The sequence below is a fragment of the Diadema antillarum genome, unplaced genomic scaffold (assembly GCF_040938485.1).
Source record: "Diadema antillarum isolate AM-2024a unplaced genomic scaffold, OU_Dant_1.0 seq00001051_RagTag, whole genome shotgun sequence".
NCBI classification, from domain to species: Eukaryota; Metazoa; Echinodermata; class Echinoidea; order Diadematoida; family Diadematidae; genus Diadema; species Diadema antillarum.
The window spans coordinates 1,207,417-1,227,915 of NW_027271881.1; the positions used below are offsets into that span (position 1 = coordinate 1,207,417).

The 20,499-nt window shown below is 40.1% G+C and overlaps 1 protein-coding gene across 1 annotated transcript; it reads left to right on the forward strand.

The window, feature by feature from the left end:
• Window positions 1-868: 868 nt before the first annotated feature.
• Window positions 869-19,396, forward strand: LOC139743135 (uncharacterized). The gene is made up of 18 exons (XM_071653644.1): window positions 869-2,341; window positions 3,167-3,273; window positions 4,087-4,232; window positions 5,151-5,581; window positions 5,996-6,463; window positions 7,283-7,423; window positions 7,964-8,128; window positions 9,340-9,391; window positions 9,525-10,984; window positions 11,493-11,630; window positions 12,318-12,434; window positions 13,453-13,644; window positions 14,193-14,255; window positions 15,074-15,190; window positions 16,204-16,272; window positions 16,734-16,805; window positions 18,412-18,552; window positions 19,340-19,396. Exons 1-18 carry the CDS (start codon window positions 869-871, stop codon window positions 19,394-19,396), a joined length of 5,409 nt encoding a protein of 1,802 aa, XP_071509745.1.
• Window positions 19,397-20,499: the final 1,103 nt, after the last annotated feature.

Here is a 20,499-nt window from a genome sequence, read left to right on the forward strand (position 1 = left end):
CATGACGGTGTGCTGTGGTGCAGCTGCAACACATATGATATGTGGGTTTATCCCCTTTCAATTTGAGATCAGTGCATTTATACAAATACACTTCAAGCATTTTGGCTAGAGCTGACACCAGAATGAAGTAGATATTGCAACCAGATTACTTTGGCATGCAGTATTAATTCTGTAGAATACACAAAGAGATCATCTGACTTGAACCATGGATTCCTTTGCCCTATACAAATTTGCATGAAGATAAAATCAACCTCTCTCATCATATGTTGAGGTAGTGTATACATCAATTACCAATTCATTTCAAAAATATATCTTTGTTTCACACAGGGCATCAGAGAACAGGTCTTCCATTAACAAGGCCAGAGACCAACAAAGGGGACCCATTGCAGAAACCTCGAATTCACATCAATCATCCAGTAACCAGGTGCAAAAATGTCAACAGTTTCAAGGCAGTCGAGAACAGTATGGTCCATATAACACAGGCTTTTCACCCCATAGGTTCGAGAGCCAACTCATAAATCAACAATTTTCACATAGTCTCCCGTACAACAGATGGCCACAGAGAGGCCATCGGATGATGGGTGCACAATTTATGTCCAGAAGATGGCCCACACCTGACCAGTGGCAGCCACCGCAGCCACCGAGGTTTCCACACATGCCACCTCCTCCAGAACCGTGGCACAGCCATCAGTTTGGATTCAACACTAATGAGTCATGGTCAAGCAATTTCATCCCCCCCTGGGAAGGGAATGATTGGGAATGGAATAATCATAATATTCCCACTTGTGAAGGGGGTGATTGGGAAGGGATTAATCGAAGTCACATCGCATCGATGGAATCCCATCCAATGGCTGGGTATCCATCAAACATGCCAACTGCTACTGAAAGGCAAGACGCTCCCAATTTTGCCTGGAGATCGTGGGGCACAAATGTGAGTGACGCATCTGAGAAATTCAGTACAGAGAGATGGACAGACCGTGGAAAACTCAAGAGCAAAGCTAGGCCTGGTCAGCAGTTGAATGACTCAAATGGAAAAGTGTGTTCGAATGGAAGTAGTCAAACAAGGGAAAAGAGACCAAATAGTGTTGACACCTCTGACAGGATTTCAGCTCAAGGTTCTTCACAGCTACATGTTCATCGTGCAGGTGTTGCAGGTATCAACTCAAAGGAGAATATGTCTAAGTTCAAATCTACAGGATCGAAAGAAAGCAGTCATTCCAGCAAGAAACAAATTCCTGGTGCTTCATCTGTCAAGAAAAAGGGCAAGTTCTCCTCTCTAGCAAACTCAAAAAAGCCTAGACTATCATCCCATGTTGCCACACATCGGAAGTCTTCACAGTGTGTGCCGATATCTCATCGCCGTAGCAACCGGGACAGTGAAACAGTGTCCAGTACTCTCATTAAGGACAATGCTCCAGATGAAGCTCCATCTCCATCAGGAGAATCTTCAGTGCAAAGCAGTACTGACCGTGTGCAATCGGAGAATAATTTGTCTCAGAACCAATCAAAAGCCTTTGAAAGCAGTCATACTGTCATGCCAAAGAGACCTGTTTGTAGTGGCACTCCTAGCAAGAAAAACTGCACAGGCATTCAGTCACCACAAGCAGTCACTGCGCCATTGCAGTTGTCAAGTGTTGGGCCTTCTGTTAATGTGAGGACCTCACAGCAGCTGGGCAATGAATGTGATGCCCCTCAAAGAGCACAGGAAGAGAGAGTCCAACAACACTCGGCTGGTCGTGAAGACATTACAGATAAATCAAGAGATGACGAAGGTAGCAGACATGTTCCACCACGCCACCCTGTCCCTCCATCATCTAAACAGGCTTCTTCAAATGGTTCAGCTGATACAGTGCTCTCCAGGAGTGACAGGGAACAAAGTGCTCAGAGCTCAGACACCCAGTCCCCTCTAAATGACAGAGGACCGTCAAGTATTGTCACCAGAACAGTCGGAACCACTTCCATGAGAGCGCCACCGCTGGTGTCTAGAACTCCCATTGGTCCTTATTCAAGTTCCTTGACATCTTTGCCAACATTAAGTCCCTCTACAGAAAATAGTGAGAGACCCAGAGGGAACTCAAACAAGGAGAATACTGTTTCTGAGTCTCTTGAACATTTGGACTCTGACCGTACTCGCTCATTTGGAAGTGAACCTTGTGACCTTCAAGAGGATGAGAAGAAAAAGCCACAAGGAACTGCACCATTGCTGTTGAAACCATCCTTGCCCAAAGTCCTTGTCAGTGACCACCAGAAGCATCTTCCCAGGCCCAATCTGACGGTTGCCAGGACCAGGCTGAAATCCAGTAAGGATGGCATCAGCGGATTAAGCACACAAAAATTCAAGGTAAGATCAGCAGCGGTCGTGAAACTTAACCTGGGCAGTCACATCAGGAAAGTGTATCTGCCTTTTTATTCTTACTCAATGGCAACCACTGTGAAGGGATTCTCAGATTAACCTCAAATTTAAGACACTCATTACCAATGTTCTAGTCATGACTTTGTCAGAGTATCTAGCTACTGCTCCCTGTTTTCAAAGGCTCTGTAGGATTGTCACATACACTTTTAAATACCTCATGTGAAGGACATGAGACAAAAAAAATAACAAGTTGATAAAAACTGCTTACTCTTATTTCATGCAGCCAAACGTTGAATTAAAATAGAAAACAGGTACTTCATCTTGGAATAAACCAAAAAAAAAAAAAAATAATGATAACAAATTAATGAATAATTAAAAGTAAATAAATTGAATCTAGAAGATATCTCATAATGCAAATTTTCTGGTATTGTGGAAAATCAACACTTTTTGTTGCAACTTTTTGTTGATTTGCAATTTTTTGTTGATTTGTGATGGAGGGTCACAAATTTGGGAAAAATATGTGTGTGATATCAGCTGTTGTTCCCAGTTTGCCCAAATCAAGGATGTCCAAAGTCTTGTCCTGTCACTACATCATTTACTGGAGGATGAATTGTGTGAACGACACTGTACAGTTGATTATCAAAATTTATTTTACGATTTTGACTCGGATTATAAACCAACAGAATAGCATAAATTTAGCAGCATAGATTTTAGACCTGATGTAGTAATCACCTGTATTCAAGTGATTTAGTGCTGTTATGTATTTTTTTTCCAAAGAATGCTATCATTTTCTGATTTCGGCTCTTATTTCAGGAGCAAATGCAGGGACTGGTTAGTGGTGTGGCCAGACCTGTATGGCAGGAGAAGAAACTCACTCGCATGCTTTCCCAAGTAAAGAAGACCCCAGAACGATGGAGCAGGTGGGCAATATTTTGTTATGTGTATTGGCTGTACTACATGAATGAGTTTTGGGTCCTTGGCTTGTCTGCTTCCTTCATTAGAGTGTGCAATGTGCCCTAGACTATCAAAAGTGTCATTTTGTCCAAGGACCGATGTACTAATCTTGCATCTAATATTAGAGCATGCTCTGGGTGGTTATATGAGCACATGCCTCAAAACAGTCAACCTTTCAGGGTGACAATTTTCAGTTGTCCATGCAAAGCTGGGCAATAGGATTGTATGTACAATATGCAGACTCACCGCATTACTTGAGCAATGCTAGTGAATGCAAACAGCTCAGCACATACTTTGATACACCTGTAAACATATGGTTGCTGTAGAATTGCAGCACTCCACCAACTGTGAAGAATTGAATGAAATTCTGACAGATGCATGTAGTCATAGCTTGTTTATTAGTTGAAAAATGAACAAAGAAAAAGGGATTCCATCGAGATTCGAACCCGAGACTTCTGGAGTGCTAGCCCAGTGCTCTACCGACTGAGTTATAGGGAGCCCTAGTTCAGTGTTCGTCCCAGAAACCCTTAATTCTCAGTGCTCAATAATGGTCAGAAGCCATAGCAGTGTGTTTGTATGTGACATACACACGCACACACTTGAACCTGGCATAAACCCAAAGGATAATTCAACTTGGGGATAAATGCGGGGGATCACCGAAGTGATGCAGCTTTTTGAGTATGTAGCTTGTCTTACACACACACTCACACCTACACACACTCTATCTCTTGTTCTCCCATCATCTCGTTAACTCTCCCGTTCTCCTGTTTGCTATTCAGGTTTGGTCATCTTTTGACCTCGAAGCAAGGAGATGACCTGGCTGATTTGGACATCACCAGCCTAGGCCAGGAGGACCTGGAGCAGCTGCTCAATTCCTGCATCAAGATGGAGGACTTTTCTGCAGACATCTTTGCTGAACTGATGGGTAAGAATCTAACAAAGATGTCTCTCCCCAAATCACGTCAGCAGTGGTTTCTTATTCCCACATGTCACATTACCATAACCCCGTGGTCATCAGCTTTGATCCAGGGTATATGCTTCTGGATTGGGGGTTATGGCCCTCATTTGTGCAACTTTAACAAACAACAGCCACAGTCAACTTTAACAACCCTTTTGATGCTTGCAGGTGCTTAGCAGGTGCAATAACATTCAATCACACCCATATTGGCCCAAATTCACGAAGGTAGTACAATTGAAACCATGATTTAAACCATGCACAATTTGTTTGGAGCGCCAAGTGTCGCATGGCCTATTTCGTTACGAAATCAGTCATTTCGTCTATGAAATGACCATTTGTAATGGAATGTCTACATTTTGTTGACAAAACTATCGTTGACGAAATGAGCATTTCATCAACGAAATGAATGATTTTGTAACGAAATAGGCCATGCAACACTTGGTGCTCCATACAAATTGTCCATGGTTTAAATTTTACCACCTTCGTGAATTCGGGCCTTTAAGTTTGTGACAGTGTAATTTGTTACAGAGCTTTTGTGTGGTGATGTACCATGGGCAGGATGAGACACCTTGTGGCATGTGTGGTGCTGCCATCATTAATTCATGTTTTACAGGGTCTAAGGTCACCCATCTCAAATGACCATTTCTTGTCAGTTTCATTCAAATTGTATTTTGTGTCAGCGGCGGAAGAGGTTTGATTATGCCAAGGCAATTAAACAATCAGTTTTCCCATGCCTTTAATAATGGATGATGAGTTTTGCTTTAGCTGGATATGTACGTATTAAAATTGCTGGTGCAGTCAGACTCTACCCACAATTGTTTTCACAGGGAAGTAGAGTCAACACACAGAGCAATAGTAATGACAGTCCGTGTGCCACCATTTCAGATACAAGCAACACAAGAGAACAAGCCATTCCTGACAACTTGGGCCTCCCTGGCAGTGTGAGTGGTTCTAGCTCCGTCATCCCAACCTCGGCGCAACCCACGTTGGACTCCAAAACGCCGGAGTCAAGTTGCCATGACATCCAGACACCACCTTCAGTAGACTCTGCTCTCACCAAGAAAAGAGACCCTTTATCCTGCATCCGTCGGTACATCAAACAAGAACCAGCTGATGAAGGCTATGTGTGGACATCAGACTCCCAGGCATATGATGGGAGTTTGGGATCAGGGAATGGTCCAGTACCAAGTGAAATACAGGCAAGACTTGATCCGTCCCCCATTGGAGGGAGACCGCCCCGCAGTATCGAAGCAAGGAAAGAGTCTGATCAACACCATGAAACTTCAGTGTCCTCCACTGGTGTTTTGCATTCAGAGGTGACTGGACATAATTTGCCATGTTCCATGTATTGATTTTTTTTTTTTTTTTGGATACATGGCTACTCTGCTGTATGCTAAAATTTACCATTTATGCAAGTGAGGGGTCATTGTAGATTGATTTTTAGTCATCTAATTGACACCTAAATTATTTCCTTTTCTGCTTTCATTGCGCCTTTCCAGCATGCAGAATAATGCTGAGCACATAACTCAGCTTTCCTCTATTAGATTCGCCATACAAAGATTTAATGTTTGTATGGCAAATTCTGTTTGCTGATAAAACACAATTCAAAATATTGATGCATACTTTTTTTTTCTTAGAGGAAGTAACAAGAGTAGGTTTTATGAAATTTTCGTTTTAAACATCTGATAATGTCAGATACATTTTTAAAGATATGTATGCTCGTGTTGCAGGTCATTTCTATCGCTCCAGATGTCTTGCAGAGTCGTGAGAGGCATAAGAACAAGGGGAGGCATTGGCACAAAAATCGCAAAGGAGAAAAATTGTCCAAGGACTGTTCAGATGGCCGTACCACACAGCAGCTGTCCCATAAAGCTGAGTCTTCAAAGAAGAAAAAGAAGAAAAAGAAACATTGGAAGAACAAACCCTGCAGCATCGTTAAGACCCATGGACTCGGAAAGCAGAGTCTGACCTCATCTCATCGCCACTTTAGTACAGCCGTGTCAAAGGCAGAACATGCACGCAAGGGACAGACAGACACTGTATCCTCTACAATACACTCGAGCAGAGTGGGAGAAGGAAACCAGGCTACACCTGCTGTTGATAAAGCTGCAAATTCTGACGAGGCCATCCTGTCACGTGACATATCTGATAGCCGTTGGAGTGAGCAGATTGCCACAAATGTGAACACAAACCCACAGGTATGCTTCTTTCCTTTCTTGCTTTCTTTTTTGGTGCTAGTTCTATGCAGAATTTTCCCTGCATCACACCACTTAGTAAAGAGAGACATATAATGCTACAACAGTGCGACACAATCATTTCATTATCTGATTCACATCAAATTGCTTTAAATCAAGAGAAATGGGCGTGTGTGCAGGGTTTAAACATTCACTTTTAATCTCATCTTATGATTTTTGTAAGGTGTACTAGAATTCATGATAAATAGTACTTGACTAAAATAAAATGACCCACATTTGCACGATTATCTCCTGTGTACATATCCATATTTTGTTTGACTTTTGTACTTTTTTTGTTAGAATTTGATATGCATGTTTCCTGAGAACTTGTATTCATGCTGCGTAATTTAAACGGGATTTGTGCAGTTCATCATTGCAGATGAAACTCTTTTCCAGTCATTGAATTTTGAAAGGTTGATGAAATCTGTTTGAATCCCCCCCCCCCCCCCACCAAATGAAATAATAAAAAAAAAAAAACACTAAAGCATATAATGCTCTAGCTATAGTTGTGTAGTCTGGAGAAAGGTAACAGATAAAAGGAAAGCTAATATGATGTTGTTATTGCAGAAATGTGTCAAAAGATAAGACCCATTACTTATTGGACTGTAAGAGAAACAGACTGAAATGGAAAGAATTCATGTATTTAAAGAAATTGTGTGTTGATAGCCTGTTTCTATAAAATACTATGTTTGAGCTGACACCTATTCCAATATCAAGTGAGAGAGGGAAGAAGATTTAATTGGATGTGAGTTCTCCAATGTTTCTCTTTGAATATCTAAGCAGGTATTCAGTAGAAAAAAGCTCAACAAGGCATGCTCAGGACCACACCAAGGCCGTGCCAAAGGGAAAAAATGGAAAGCAAAGAACCTTGCCAATGTGACCACCAAGCAAATGGAGGAAAAACTGATGAGCAAGAAAATTCCGGTGAGCAGTAGTCACTGTCTGTAGAGTAGCTATACTGGAGATATGATTTCTATATGTTCCACCTGGAAATATGCTTTATTCACCATATACTGTAATTGAGATTTGTAGGCAGATTAGTGAACCCATGCTCAAAAAACACAGCAGCAGAATGAAAAATCATGATTATCGCTGTCCCTTTTTGAGAGATAAGCTAGCAAATTGTCTCCTTGGAGACTGAAGCTATTACATTGTGTCTCAGGAAGTAATGTTTTGATGCATCATGAATTTGCAGATATCAGAGCACTCACAAAATCAATGAAAATAAAAGTGCTGAAAATATGTGGTCTTGATGGTATATGGATTACACTGCTCTACCCTGAGCTTTATAATTATTCACACTTTAAAAACAGCAGACCTCGTTTTCTTTTCCTTTTGAGTTGAAGAATTTGTCAGAAATTTTCTTCTGCATCCTGCTTTGAATGTCTGTGGGGCTCATGATATGCAAAAGGGCATGAAAGAAATGGGGATAAACTTGATTAATGTGATTCAATTTTCATGCAGCAACTTTCAGCAGATTACAGTGTAGAAGACCTCCTACAAATCACCCTAAATGAGCACAAACTGCAGGAAATGATGGACAGACTGGAGAAGAGTATCGGCAAGATTACAAAATGCATCCAAAAAAAGACGGCTCAGCTAGCCAGGTTCAAGCAGCAGAAGAGCATGGTGAGAAAGTGGCCAGAGTTTACATTCTACTTTTGAAACTGTGTGCTTATACTGTGTGCTGAGTGGGCTACACATACTTGTAGTTGATATACAGGGGACTCCAATTAAAGCGAAGTCCTTGGGACTGGCAGTTTTCTTCTGTTAATCAAAATTTCATTATGGCAGAACAAATAAAGTATGATATAAACAGAGACTCCAACCCCAAGCACCTTCTGATCTGGAGATTCTCCCGCCTGAAACCCTTAGCAAACGGGAGACTCCAACTAGATGTTCGCGAAGCTCCTTGTGGCCGCGGTCCAGCTCTAGGGTTCTAGATGTTATCTCGTGCTATCTAAGGCTTGTTTTTTCAACATACAATGACAATAAGTAAGAAATCATTTCAAGCAGGAGAAATTAAATCTCAAGCGGGAGAATGGGAGATTTTGCAAAAATGGGCTTTCGGCGGGAGAGTTGGAGTCTCTGTATAAACATGTATAGAATAACAATTTTTAGACCTGAATTTTGACTGTGTTGTAAGAAATTCTGTTGTAACTGTGTTCATTTTAATGGGAGTACACTGTATCTACGCAGATTGTGTATCTCAGTATCTTATTTTTATCTGAGTGCACATTTCTTTGTTTTTCATTACAGTGTACTGATTTTGTGTCATTATATGTATTCAAATGTTTCATTATGCTTATGTTTTGTTGGAGATGAAATAGACAACTTGAACTTGAACAGTTGATGAGAAGATTATCAGTTATCCAGCAAATGTATTGCCCAGTGGTATATTGGTAGGGCTGCAGTTGATGAAAACGTATAGAAAATGTTAGAAAGGTGAAGGCCATATGATAAGCATTGCAAGAATGATATTGAAGAGAATGATGTCAGACAGCTGTGCTCAGGGCATGTGAAGATTTTATCAAATACCAAGTCAAGAAACACACTAGACTTGAAAAACATGCCTGAGTGAACATTATCAATGGTTTTAGAGCAATGTTGAAACATATTCATAATGATGTTATTGTTTTCATGTGCAAGACATGCATCTTGTTTTGTCTTTGTAGGGGCATATTTTCACTTTCACAAAACACATTAAGTTACTCTTTGTGCAGGACCTATTATGCTGCATTCTGATGTATGCCTTTATCTTGTTTATTGAAACAAAAATTTCCAACTTATTGGTCATTTTGTCGTATTAATATCCTTTTTTTTTGTGTGTCAAATTGCAGGTCATTGGTAAACTCAGCACCTTGAGAGAACATAGACTTCAGATTTTGTTTGGTGAGCATTCATGTGTTTTCTAAGTAAATTGATTGTTGTTTTACGTATTTGTCTCTCTGATTCCTGTCCTTTGCTTCTTTGCACTCAATTTTCATTTGAAAAGTAATGTTGCTGTTTTTCATTTCCAATGTAGGATTAACACCACAGGATGAGTTCAAAGCCATGATGAAGTCACCTGCAAAAATGAGATCTGGAAAGACTACCGGTAGGACATTGGCTCTCCGGAACTCTAATGAAGGCCTTCCAACAACAAAGAAGAGAAAATCTGGGAAATCATTGCTTGACTTTAACCCTGGCCAGTCACCAGGATGTGCAGCTTCTACCAAGAACCTGAAACCAAACAGAAATAGACGGAGCAGCATGGCAGACAGTAGTTCTCAAATGTCTGCAGTGCGGGATGTGTCAGATTCCCCAGGAGTCAACAGCATCAGGATGGCAAATGTGGCATCCACTGAGTCCTCATTCATGCCTCATCAGAGGTCAGAACGATTCAAGATCATGTTGGGTAGTCCAGAGCACCCATGGAGTAAGGTCGTCTCCCCAGGACTGAAGAATAGTCCAGATACACATATTGAAGCGGTGCGGGACAGTGATGACTGTATCAGAAACACACCTGCAGACAATGTACCAGTACTCCCACTGGAGGGCAGCATCACCATTCAGCCGTTTGACATGGGGTACCAGACAACAGAGGTTCTGCAAGCTGTCCAGAAACTGGTCCAAGCCGAGCTGGAGACACCAGAGAGCAGCTGGCAGGGAAGCAACGTTGGTATTTCATCCGCTCTACGAAAACAGGGACACACAGAAACCGCCGAACCCATTCATCGAACAGAGTGCATTCCCACGAGAGAGAATGATGTTATTATTGAGATAAAGCGTGAGCCTCGTGGCACCCAGGAGATCAGTGAGCGTGAAAATGAAGCCACTGGTTGGAGTTATAGATCTCTTTCTTTCCCACCATATGTTGCATCAGCTGGTTCTGACAGAGATTCAGAGGTTGAGGATACTGCCCCATCTGATGGAAAGTCCAGATTTGATCAAGTGCAGCTGGAACTAGCAGATACTGGCTACAAGCTGGACTGCGGAGATTTAAAACACTTGAAACAATTATATGCCAGTAGTGCATGCAGGAGTGCTCCTAACTTTGATCAAGCACCTGAAAGGAGAACACCAGCAACGGACATTGTACAAGTTAAGGTGGAAGGAGGAAGTAGGGACCTTTCTGAAGAAGCAGCTGAAGACAGCATGGTGAAAGTGGAAGTGCTGTCACCAAGCTCATTCAATTCTGAGAGTGGTGTGGCCAACAGGGCCGGCCAGTGCCCTGCAGTTAGTTCCTCGGCCAACAGCCTTCTTGGAAAACGGCGCAAATCCACTGAGAATGTTGACGAGGAGGAGAGGAAGAGGAGGAAGGAGTTGCAGACCAATGCTCACGCTCCAAAGACAGAAGCAGATACCGTCGAGAAGGCTTCACTGGGATCAGACCAGAGCCTCAAGAGACTCCATGCCAAGGGCTTTGTCATCAACATGAATATCATCAGGGACAAGCTGTACTCAATCATCTCTGATGGTAGATTCATGGTATTCAACCTGAAGGTGAGTTCACAGTCTGTTCCCCAATCCTTCATGTTAATTGCTGAGTTCTAGCATGACACTGCACTGTTTTGCGGACATGTATTTTAGTTTGCAATTTCACATCATATGTTTGAGGATTTCTCCAATGGTAAATCTTTTAGGGGTATTCAACTGAGACTTTTTATCAAAAATAACAATTTGCCAGGAATGCATTGTTACATAATAGTAAAGGAAGTTGTTTAACTTCAAAATTTTGGCTCACCTTAGCCAAGGGTCAAGTTATGTAAAATAACTTGAGCCTTTGGCTTTTTATAATAGGTATAACAATATCCCTTTTATGGCTTATTGGCCATTTTGGGTCAGGCACCAATAGTCTTGCATTGTCAGTCAGCAGCAATGCTTTGATATAGAGTGGATAATAAAAGGTCACAACTATTTTACGTCACAAAGATGTGGTTCATATGCAGTCAACTCATCAATTTAATCAATTCTATTGCATGCTTCACTTGTTCTGTTTCCTTCCCTTCAGACCAACAAGATTGAAATGGAGGAAGACCTGGCCTGCAGTGACATCCAACACGCTCAGACTTGGCAGGAGTCCTCTTCCGGCAAGATGATTGTGTTTGCCAGTAATGGCAGCAGGAACCTTGTTCAGTTTCACGTCCAGGTGAGTTCTTCAACAAACTCCCAACAAGTCTGTGTGTTCCGACATAATGTTGTTTAATACTTACCAGTGTGTTTTTGTTTGTTTGTGTGCTTACAGATTCTTGCAGTGTTGTTACAACAGTTTTTGTGTGCCCTTGTGTATGTATAGGAAGCAGGAACATTAATACCCAATATTTTATACATACCCAATATATGAATGAAACATTGGAGCTAGATGTTATTGTGTGATATTGAGAGGCAAACACTCAGTAACATGAGTAGGACATAAGATGATAACATGGAGATTTCATCTGTGAGAGTCACAGCTTACATAAGGTTTCTATTCACTTCTGGTAAAGATCAGGGAGCAACTACAATGAAGTAGTTCACCCCTCACACACCCTAGAAAATGCCCCAAAATGCAACTTTCTCACACAGAATGTCCCCACTTTTAGATGCATAGTGTCAATACAGTGATTATTAGCTTGGGATGTGAGATTTATATTCTTTCAACAACTATTTCTTAAGTTCATGTTTTGTGATATATTAGTATTCATTCACGACATATCTGTCTTTGTTTTGTGTAATTTCAGGAGCAATAGCAATGCCTGTCTCACTTTCCTCAAATCTTGGTGTCAGAATGTATGCAATATTATCATTATTATTTTTTTTATAATGTTGAACTACTTCTGCTCTTGCTTGACTTCAGGATAAGGAGTTTCTACAGACATTAGTTCTAGCACATGATATCTCCTGCCTACATGTCTGTTGGAATGCAGTGTATGCTGGCTTAGTGGCTGGAGACATTGCCCATATCAACATAACGGTAAGTCTATAAATTTCATTTCATCTGTGTTATGCCCCTTTACAGAAATTCCTCTTTGTGGACCAGTTCCCACATTTGATTGTCTTTGCAAAGTAGTGACTGACACTAAAACTTAACTTCTGTAGTCTAAAAATGGCTAATCAGCACATGTATGAAAGTTGTTTTTGAAATTGCAAGAATTATTTGTCTGACAGAGGAATTGTGAATTAAAAATGGTTACCATGCAGTGCATTAGAGTCCCATCTTTGTGGAGAATATGCGAGCATCAGTGAATGCAACTATTGCTCTCTTAGTGTAACATCTACATGAGCATTTCTTAATGCAGGCATCATGATGTGCTGAAATTGAGCAAAGATGGACACAGGATAAAGGAAATTTTTCAAATTCAGCCCCTTTTGTATGAACTTCAGTCATTCATGAGGGCACCTTGAGCCATTGTATGACCACCGATGGAATTTTTCAGGATCCAGCAGCAACTTTGTGACCAGCTGCAAAATTTTTGGCAAACCAAAAATAGCCAGAAGATCTTGCAAAAGTTCATTTTATAATTAAGATCCACATCTTCTTGAACCTTTCTTGTATGGTTTAGATGCCATCTTCTGTAGGCATCACATTTGCTTTGATCGTTGATTGGCTTTAAACCAAGTTCAGACCCAACATCATGTGAAATATAAAATTTCATGTTCGCGTGGCCATCTTGTGTCAGTTTCAGGACAGTATTATGCCACCCCAACTTCAAGGACTAGAAGATGACATGCAAAGCACTCAAAAAGCAGATACATCCAAGATTATTCAAGGAACTGGTGCCTTTCTCAATGCTTAAAAGGATGCAGGTTGTTCAAAGAGGTAATAAGTTTGTGGGGACTTCATGGCTGTAAATGTTCTGGTCAAAATGGCGGCTTGATTTCATCAAAGTGACCACTACAGAAGTTGAAGTTGGAATCAATCAAGTAGATTTGATAATCGTCCAAATGATGTCATTTCAAAACTTCATCAGTGTGAATCTATGTGTACACAGAAATCCCGGATCAGCTGGTACTATGAATGCACCCCTTCCCACTCCATCACGGCCATGGCATCAGCCCTAGCAGGTGGCATCAGACTGCTAGTCGTGGCTTCAGTCAACCATAGCCTGACAATCAGGCAGGCTTCAGATGGATTGCTGCTTGAAGAGCTGGTGGGACACACTCATGCTGTGACACAAATTCAGGTTAATTCTTTTTTGCTATCATGCCTTCAAAAGTCTTTCTCTTCATCTGGCTTCCTCCACCAATTCCTTCAAGCAACTCAAGACTTATCTGTTTAATTCGTAATTATGAATGAAGAATGATCATTACAATTTGATGTCTTTTTGTACACATTACTGCAACAGTAGTGTATGTTCAGTTTTTCTTAAATTCTGACATCCATTTTCATTATGTATGAGAAGCATGTTTTTGTATTATATCGTTCCGATAAGTTATTGTATTTTGTTATCATATGGTTATATATTTACTGTTCATGCCTGGGATGTTACAGCGCCATGAGCGTCATTTTTGATGGACTTAGCGCTGTACAAGAAGCCACTATGAAGTGCTTGACAAAAGTCATGGAGATGCATGCCTGTGATTATATCTGTTACTGTTATGAATATTTATGTGTATATAAAAGATATCTGTGTAGATTTCAAAGGTCTGAAACTATCACCATTTTCATGATTATTTCATGATTAGAAAGTGCCAGAGTTAAAATTATGAACTCCTTTTCTTTTCAATGTAGGTTGTTGGAAGTCAGGTGGTGAGTCTGGCATCAAACAACCTCATCCTCCTGCACAATATTGAGGTAAATACCCAGTATTTCATTTTGTACGAAAACTTGTAAAATGCTGAATATCAGTGCAATGAGAGTTAAAAACAAATAGTAACTTCTGATTCCTCTGAGTTAAATCAGTGACATCATGTATTCCTATGCATCCCAATGATTTTTTTTTCCCCTTGCATAGCACTACTCTAAAAAAAAAAATAAAAAAAAATAAGAGAACAGTTCAGGTGACTCCCATTAATGAAGTCCTCAGGACCTTTTTTATTTCATTATATTGGATTTTCGTTACAGCCCAGCAGTAAAGTATGTAAAGATATATAGATCATAATTTGGCCTTTGCTACCTGAATTTTTACTCTGTTGTAATGAGGACATTGTTCGAACCGTGTTCATTGTATCAGAGTGCACACTGTATTTTTCATTAATGCAATCTGAGTGTTGCTCAAATGAAACTCCTCTGGCATTTCTCTGTGTACTTTTATGTATGTTAAAGATTTAGACATTTTGGTCACTTCAATTAGCACTGGACAACCCAATAGTTATCTCAATGTATTTTCAGAACAGTGGTGAAGTCCAAGTATAGTAAAAGTCATGGAAGGGGGAAAGAGAGGTGATAAACTAAATGAGCCAAAAATTGTATTATAATAGAATCATTGAAAATGAATGCATGGCCTTTCCCACCCAACCCTGAAAATTTTATGAATCAAGTGTGAAGAATGTTAGTAAAACACATGATATTGTACTGTTGTAAGAGTCCCTTTGTCACTTATTTGGATTTTTGTATCGGAGTTGTATCATAATAATGTTGTCTTTCTTTCATATTGTCTAATGCCACTTTAGACAGGAGTGATCATAAGAGGGATTGAGCATGATGTACCCATCAGGTGTTGCATCATGTCCTCCAACATTCTTGCAGTGGCTGGCTGTTCAGGCAGCATCTATTACTACAACATGGAGGTGACTTAGTCAATATCCTTCACTCTTCATTTGTACTTGGGGGGGGGGGGCATTTCATAAAGTTGTTCTTAAAGTTAGGAGTGACTTAAGAACGACTGGAACACCTCCTGATGTGCTATGCTTATCAGAATTTCAATAATTCAGCACAAGAACTGATCACCAGTCATTCTTAAGTCATTCGTAACTTTAAGAAAAGCTTTATGAAACACCCCTCTGGTCTCATTTCTAATTAGGTCATGTAATGCAGTGTGATACAAAGTAATATGAATTAATCAACTAAAACTAATAGCCAGATGTTAATATCAGGCAAAGAAACTATTAATCATGGCCTTCTTTTAACATGCACACAAAAAAAAAGAAAGCTGAAAATTTACAAGGTGATATGGATGGTAGTTTCAGAGTGCGCACCATTTGCTTACTACTACTTTTTTTTTTCCTCTTTTAGCCCCAGAAAAGCTTGTCAATAGTAAAAGATTCACAACCTTGGGAAAACATATTAAATGATCACGACATTTAAGAATGAATACTGATATCAAAGGTCTAAAGGTTCTGCCACAATATGTCACCAAAAATTATGTAAAGTGTAAATTTGTGTGTGTAAGATTAAGTCGTATCATAGTAGCATAAACTCTGCATAATCAAATTTTATGCAAGAGACTGTAAATCAGCCAGTTTTGACTGCCATTTATACTTTGCTGAGCAAAATATCCACCCTGCTCCAGACATAATTATAGCAATTTACAGGAAAGTGCATGCCAGAGTATGACTACACCTTCTGTTTATTAGAGAAAAGTCAAACTTGTTGGATGCACAAAATTGTTATAACAGCTTACTGTGATATGTAATGAGTGTAGTTAACTTTGATGTCATGTTAACCTTTTAAATGAAGGAGAGTGTGTGTCTGATGAATATAGGAATGATGATATAGAACTATATAGAAATCATGTTAAGTTTGTGGCAGAACATAGACTTAGTGTACTCTGTTGATGATTTATGCCCTTTCATTCACCTAGACTGGAAAGTCTGATGTCTTTGACAGTGGCTGCTCCGGCATTGAATGTATGACAGCTTCCCGTACTATGGTAAGAAGACAGAAATTGATATTAGATTTCAGGTAAAGTACTTTGAGATATGATTTTAGACATCAGTACATTAAATGCTGAGATGGATGATGACATTGATAAAGAAGTTTGTCATTGTTTTCCTGGTACGAAACTAAAAGTGACAATATTTCTTTGTCACTTAATTCTTATGTTATGTGTTTCCACTCTGTCCATATAATGTTTTGTGTTCCCTTTTTCTTTTTGGAAATATTCCATCTGATTTAGTCCTCAAGATTCTTGCAGGTATTTTTGCTGTGCAATGCAGGAGATCTCAGATGATTTGTTCCATTGGTGTTATCATCATTAACTTCTGTGTATATTAGGAGGTATAAAAGGAAATAATATATTGCGTATATGTGATGGACGTAATGCCCTTTATTGAAGATGCATTTTGACGGTGTAGCCAAGTAACAAATTACTTTTTCACATTTCTTGAACAGCTGTTTCTCGGAATGAAGGATGGTTTCATTGATGCCTTTCCTCTCAACCCATCCAACATCTACAAATGCCAGGTAAATCTCATCCACAGTTACTGAGAAAATAAATGGTAGGATATGTGACATAGATCTCTGGTATCCCATTACCAACAAACTCACAGACACTAATTGCAGCAATATTATTCTATTCTGCACAAGAATTTCTCTGTAATGAAGTTTAATTGAAACAGCTTCATTAACTGTTCATTTGTTTCGCATGCTTGCATAACAATTCAAAATCACAGAATTGATTAGAGGCCAGTCCATGTCAATTGTAGAATGCTTCATTGCACTACATGCCAGTATGAGAGTTTTAAGTATCCCATTGCACCTTCGATGGGGCCAAAACAGCAATGAACATGAAGCCTTGCTAGTCTGGATGCTTGGGTCAAGAAGGGGCTCCATAGGACCAGCACCTGAAAGATTGATATAATTCAGTAATTTTAGTTGCCGGACATGTTTGATGTTTACATAATCAAAGAGCAAGGCATGATCCAATTCAGCTTGATTGTGGTGTCAACCACTTTGAGTTTTGTCAACCACCTCCTTGGTATTGGGGGTAATATCTCAACATTGCACTGAGTTTTAGTCTTGTGTGGCCATGTCAGATTGTATGTTTGTTTTTGTTTTTCTTTCTTTTAACTCCCCTGAGCCAAGGGAGCTGTTCTGATTAGTTATTCCATTGTTTGTAATCCATGGTGTGAAATGCCATGGTCCATTGTCCATGACCATTGTATATTTCTAGTATCTTCTGTAAAACTCATGGTTAGCTCTTAACCAAACTAGGCAGGAATAATTCTTGCGTGCGGGTAGTAGAACAGGGGCAGATCCAGGAATTCTGTAAAAAGGGAGCACCTGTACAAAATTAAAGGGGGTGCATGCACCCCCCTCCATTTTTTCTTTTTATTTCTTTTGTTTTAACAAAGAATGGTGGGGGGGGGGGCGTGCCTGGTGCACCCCCGCTTGGATCCACCACTGTACAAAGTTCCATAAGTGTCAAGAATGGTCCCCATGATGACTTAGGGGCAGGGACCCCACATGCCATGATTTGGTGATTAAGTTATTTTCTACAGATCCGTAGTGTGTATTTATCCAAATATTTGTGTATTTAGAAGAGGCGAACAATAAGTTGGCCATTTCAGTTGCAGATGCCACCAAGTTCAGTCCTTTACGGGATAATATATTGTGGAGAGGGAGCCGATTGAACGACGTGAGCATTTTGGTCATCTTTTCAGAAATGCATAATGAGTGTTTACTAATGCATAGTAGGATTCATGCTGAAGGATTTGTGACAGAGAGTTGTGAAAATCATACATATCTCTCGCATCAGGGCCCAGAAGCGGGGCACTGAAGGGATATTCCACAGATCCAAGGCAGAAGATATAAAAGTAACTTTTTCAGATCAAGTAATAATACTCAATAATGGTATTGTTTGTGCAGTGGCTGTAGGAGAAATAAGAAAGACATTGGTCAGAGGTAAGTGGTTTGTGAACAGGTTGAATCACGCAGTCACAAATTGCAATCATTTGTGATTCATCCAAATCCATTCAGTATAGAACTGCAAAAACGTAAATACTACCAGTATGACATTTTGGGACTAATCCTCACATGTATCACCCTACCCTCAACTCCCCACCCACAGTGGAGGCAGTGTCCCAGTCAGTTCACGACAACAGATGCCCTGTGGACCCATCTCAGGCACGTCCACATCAGGACTGGCATCAAGCAATGTCTCTGGAAGTCTTGCCTCAAGAACTACGGCCCAAAGGGCACGACACTAAAGGTAAAGTTTGAGACCTTAAGCAGGGCTCCATTCTAAATCTTTCCTCAGGTGGCCCATTCGACCACTTACATCTTTAAATCTGACATACTGGGGGCCCAAAACAAAAGGAAAGTTTATTTTGAATCTTAGTTGCCCGATTGGTCACAAAAAGATATGCTTTTGGAAAGTTTGGTGGATCGACATTTAAAGAGTCTGTTCTTAGTTTACCAGATTGTTGTTGAATGCAACAGCGTTCGATCCATTCTCTGCACATCAAGTACTGAGCATATCAAGCCCACAGAGCTGGAAGCAGATATCTTGTATGACATCATGGCAGTTGGCATATTAACCAAGCTCTTCGTAATGGACATTCCCTTTTAATTTACTGAGATTAAGACTGTTTCTTGATCCCCCCCCCCCCCCCCGGGAAAAAAAGGGGGGGGGCATAGTGATAGCTATGGATTCATCATTGATGATACAACTTTCAATATAGCATGTATCATACTTCATGCTTGTATTTCAGGAAACTGGTATCAGTAATGACTGAGAAAAAAAAAAAAAAAACATGCTTGAGTGCACATCCACGCACAAATTGTATAATACGTGTAACAAAATGTGTACTTCAGAGCTCATCATAGCCTTCCATGATTGTGTGTCTGCAAGATTTCATGTAGGCACTGGACACATGAATTTTTTTTTGTGGATGCATTTTTCTTATTATTATCACTGTACTCTACTGCAAGTCTTTCTGAAGCATTTTTTTTTTTTTTTTTTTTTTGTCTGTTAATATTGTTCTCCTCTCTTGCAGGCCATCCGGCTGCATGTAATGTCTCATGTAAAGGCCCTGGGAGTGGATGGATGTTGATGAGATGGACCCTGGTGCAGGTGCGACGTTCAGGCGAGGGACAGATGCTTTCAGACTGGTTGATAGAGAGTGATGTCCTGCCATTGAAGAACAGTGCCTCCCTTCATCTGGGGGATTGTCAGCCACATTCATCCAGAATGTGTGGGACTTTGTTCCGTTCACAGCCAATCACACCCGTCTTGTGGATAGATTGTCAATGCTTGTTGTATGATAGAAGTGCAGTTTGCGCAGCAACAAAGACAATCAAATCAGTTGCACGGAGGGTGCGAAAGATGTATGTCCTCAGGAATGATTTTTTTTTTTTAATGCGTTCATCATTATTTTCTTACTGTATAATATGTATAGAACAGATGTGTTCATCATTATTTTTCTATTCCTATGATATGTAACATAGATATGAAAGGACAAGTGTATCACTTCTCGTGACTTTATTCATCATTGTTTTTTACCGACTTTTGTGTGCTAAGATACTTTGAATACATGTAATGAAAGCATTTCTAGGTCGCTGTCACAAACGGGTATTGAAGACTTTGCATTACAGATTCGGGAAATGGTATCCAGGGCCATATTGCATAAAAGTTGAGATCAAGCATATGTCAGAATATCAAACATAAGTCGCGGAATATTCAATTCTGATTGGCTGATGCCTGACTTATGTTTGGTTTTATGACTTAGGGTTTATCGCATCTTTTTATACAACAGGGCCCAGGAGATATTAGATACAGACAAACCTATCTATAGCGGCCACCTAAGGGAGACGAAAAGGTTGGTTGTAATAGACAGGTTACCCAATATTTTGTGTATATTACATACATGTCTATGTATTATTGTTGTATACATGTATAAGTACTCACATGTTACTTACGGTTTGTGGCAACTATTCACAGGCTAAAATCTGCCGCTGCAAACAAAATTTTTGTCGCTAGAGGCATTATGTTTGTCTGTCCATCCATCCGTCCTTAGTCGATTTTGTGGAAGATGTAACTTAAGAAACTTTTGAGATACCCAAATGAAACGTAGCATTTGTAAATTGTATGTATGAGTGGAAGAAGATGTGCCTATCAATTTATGGGCACACACGCTGACAGTCAAAGGTCATAAGG

Bases quoted from the DNA above. Each gene is read 5' to 3' on its own strand.
- LOC139743135 (XM_071653644.1), top strand. From the start codon at position 869: ATGCCAACTGCTACTGAAAGGCAAGACGCTCCCAATTTTGCCTGGAGA. The intron at 3,274-4,086 runs GTGGGCAATATT...TTTGCTATTCAG, and splicing joins ACCCCAGAACGATGGAGCAG to GTTTGGTCATCTTTTGACCT. The intron at 5,582-5,995 runs GTGACTGGACAT...CTCGTGTTGCAG, and splicing joins CTGGTGTTTTGCATTCAGAG to GTCATTTCTATCGCTCCAGA.